This window comes from Nanorana parkeri, unplaced genomic scaffold, assembly GCF_000935625.1.
Source record: "Nanorana parkeri isolate BGI_ZX_2015 unplaced genomic scaffold, ASM93562v1 scaffold1126, whole genome shotgun sequence".
NCBI classification, from domain to species: domain Eukaryota; kingdom Metazoa; phylum Chordata; class Amphibia; order Anura; family Dicroglossidae; genus Nanorana; species Nanorana parkeri.
Genome location: NW_017307394.1, coordinates 224,418 through 227,541, shown reverse-complemented (window position 1 = coordinate 227,541; position 3,124 = coordinate 224,418). Strand labels below are relative to the sequence as shown.

Genomic DNA, 3,124 nt, shown 5'->3' with positions numbered 1-3,124 from the left:
TTCCTCTGTAGATACAGCAGAGGAGTGAGCATAGCTACCCTAAGTCAGGATGTGTTATTCTCAGGATAGCCAGGTGGAAAAAAACATGCAGCCATCTTATCTAGGACCTGATAAGCTACAGTGTATTAGGGCTCATTCACATGGGCTCAGAAATCCGTGTACCATAAAGCCAGTCAGGTCTCTGTGCCCAGAGCCACATTTGTTGTGTGCAACACTCCGGTAAAAGCTAATGACAGATTGCGGCCTGTCTTCTACAAGTACATACGACCCGCACACAACACCTGTGGCCCCCAGGTGCAGAGATCCAGTTGGTTATTATGGTACGTGGATCTCTGCGTCCGTGTAAATGAGCCCTCAAACTTTTGGTCTTTGGGTTTAGGTCTGATTTAACTTTGTTTTAATATCTAAGGTGCCACAATCCCTTTTACTGAATATTTTAAGGAACGCTGCATTGTTTTTTCTATGCAGGATCCGTGCAGTGGGCACAGCAGCTGTGAACATGTGTCTGGTGGCTACTGGAGGAGCTGATGCTTATTATGAGATGGGAATCCATTGCTGGGATATGGCTGCAGGATCGATTATAGTTACAGAGGCTGGTGGAGTCCTCCTGGATGTGAAAGGTTTGTATCTTCAACAGTAAGTTACTTTTCAATACATGCAGAAAAGGAACTTATTCTAGATTTTCAAAGTACTATATTTATAGGCTTCTCCTAAATGTTAATTAAATATCATCATGAATATAGGATCTCATGCTATATTTCATAAAATATTTAGTGCACAATACACTGTGTATGTATGGCTTCTCCTCCGAAATCTTAAGTAGCCTCAAGGACATACAGCTTACCAATAAACAGCTCCTATTGTGATTAGTGCTGGTTCAGTCCACATGGCAGCACTCTGGCTCCACTTCCATTCACAGCCTTGTTCACACCCACTATTCTAGTTCTGGATTTCAGAGGTCATCTGTAAAAGTGTTAAAGCATCTTCAGACAACATTTAGAAGATGAGTTCCGAACCATTGCAACTGTGCTATAGTAATATTTCACAAATTTAGCTTCAGTTTAACATTTTATGTAATCTATTGCTTACCGGGCTTTGTATAGCTTCGGCGTGAGCCCTCACTTACCTGTAACATGTTTCTATGCTGTGCAGCCTCCCTCTCATGCTGCATTTTTGCAATGACAAGGCTGCAGTGGACTTTGATAGGATATGTTGCTTAGATCCAGGGATCACTTAGTCCTATATTTTTTTCAAGGCACAGATTTAAATATTGGGACCTCCTAGCTGCAAAAATCTAAAAACTAGGATGCAAAATAGAGGAAGGCTGTATATTCTATGTAAGTGTACATGCACAATTTTCATTTCTCTGAGCTCCATTTGCATCTAAACTGACCACATAACAATACAAATGTAATATAAAAAGAAACCATAATAATTTTTCAGCAGATTAAATTATTAGGAACTGTGTTTTGACTGGGGCATATTATTCTGTTTGAGATTAGCTGAATTCCATATTAAAAACCCTCAAGAGTTTATAAGATTAGATCAAATTGTTCATTGGATACCTTTTTAGAGATTAAGTGTTCTGCCAATAGAAGGAATGGAAAAGTTTTTATTAAGGTTGTTATTGAAAAGTAAAGGTTAAAGACCCCATTTGTACTTGGACCTCCAGTTAACAGCCTTTCCATTACATTGTATGGCAAAGAGAGCCGCATAGGGGCAGCACCACCAGCCAGCAGGGCACAGATGAGTTGCGACGCCTACGGCAGGCCATGGCATTTGGCAGATTGTGAGCTGATCTGAGGTCTGTGTTCTGGAATATGTTGTAGAGGACATGTTAAAGGAGAACTATGGGGTCAGGGCTTTTCCCCATAGTTCTCCTTAGGGTAACGGTAGGACACAAACTAGCGTCCTCCCGTCACCCTAGGCTCGGTATACCGCGAGCTACAGCTCGCGGTATACTGAGACGCCGGAGCGGATCCCGACATCGATGTCGAGATCCGCCCAGCTGCGAGAGTGACAGCTGGCTCTGCCTGTCTAGAGGCAGAGCCAGCTGTACCCGCTCCCTCCCCCGTCCGTTCCGCCAGTCAGCGCTGGCGGATCGAATCGGGGAGGGGGGAATCCAGCCCCTCCCCCTGTCACGGCAGAGAGCTGTGACAGGATCGAGAGGTGAGCGAACCCGGTATGTGTTCGCTCACCTCCCGATCTACTGAGCCGACCTGTGACAGTCTCATTGTCACAGGTCGGCTAGAACTATGAGGTGAGTGAAAAGCACTCATCTCATAGTTCTCCTTTTAACCCTAATTTATTATACAAGTATAGCTTTCCTGTGATGTTTCACTGCAGTCTACCTTTAAGATATTTTCTCCACGTTCAATTTTTTTCTGGGTTTCCATTTTCTTCTAACTCATTCCACCCTCTTGTGTTTTTAGGGGGACCATTTGACCTGATGTCCTGCAGAGTGATTGCAGCCAGCAGCACAGAAATTGCGGAGAGAATCTCCAAGGAGCTCCAGCTTATACCATTAGTGCGGGACGATGAGAACACAAAGTAGATCTATTTGTTGGATATACTGTATTCACTTTGCACTCTAGAGTCACTCAGGTGGACATGCCACCTCTATATGCAACCATTTGGGGATTTTACCTTTTTTACGTCATGTACTTGATAATTCTAATATTGTTATTATTAATATTGTTATTTTGTCCTTTTTTTATTTGTCAGTCAAATACAAAAAAAAAGACATCAGGGGCCAGCAAAGAACGATTCTGAAACCTGTGAATTACTTGACACGGCATACACAGGACACATGGTTTATGATTCCATTATCTTTTACATGAGATTAGTTTGATATGTTGTTAAGCAGAAGCGTGTTTATTTGCATTATATGTTACATTGATTCTATATGTTGTGCCATGCAAAGAATTGCCATACATTTTACCATGTGCACATTTTTCTGCAATGCTTGTATATCGTTACTAGGAAGAATGTGGCTGAAAGACAGAAATAATACAGGAACTTATAGAGAGCCGAGGTCTGCTGTTGTTGTTTATATGCAATCACTCTCCTGTTTAAAGTGATATCTGGGAGATGCCTTTTATGTATTGTGCAGAAATAAACTATG

The 3,124-nt window shown here is 42.1% G+C and overlaps 1 protein-coding gene across 3 annotated transcripts in view; it reads left to right on the top strand.

Moving 5' to 3' along the window:
- Window positions 1-2,649, top strand: part of IMPA1 (inositol monophosphatase 1) — a 16,413-nt gene extending 13,764 nt beyond the window's left edge. For all 3 annotated transcript variants that reach the window (XM_018567988.1, XM_018567989.1, XM_018567990.1), the window contains exons 8-9: window positions 469-620; window positions 2,433-2,649. In XM_018567988.1, the coding sequence (XP_018423490.1) occupies window positions 469-620; window positions 2,433-2,554 (274 nt within the window). In that variant the 3' untranslated portion in view covers window positions 2,555-2,649. The remainder of the gene's footprint in view (window positions 1-468; window positions 621-2,432) is intronic.
- The last annotated feature ends 475 nt before the right edge of the window (window positions 2,650-3,124 follow it).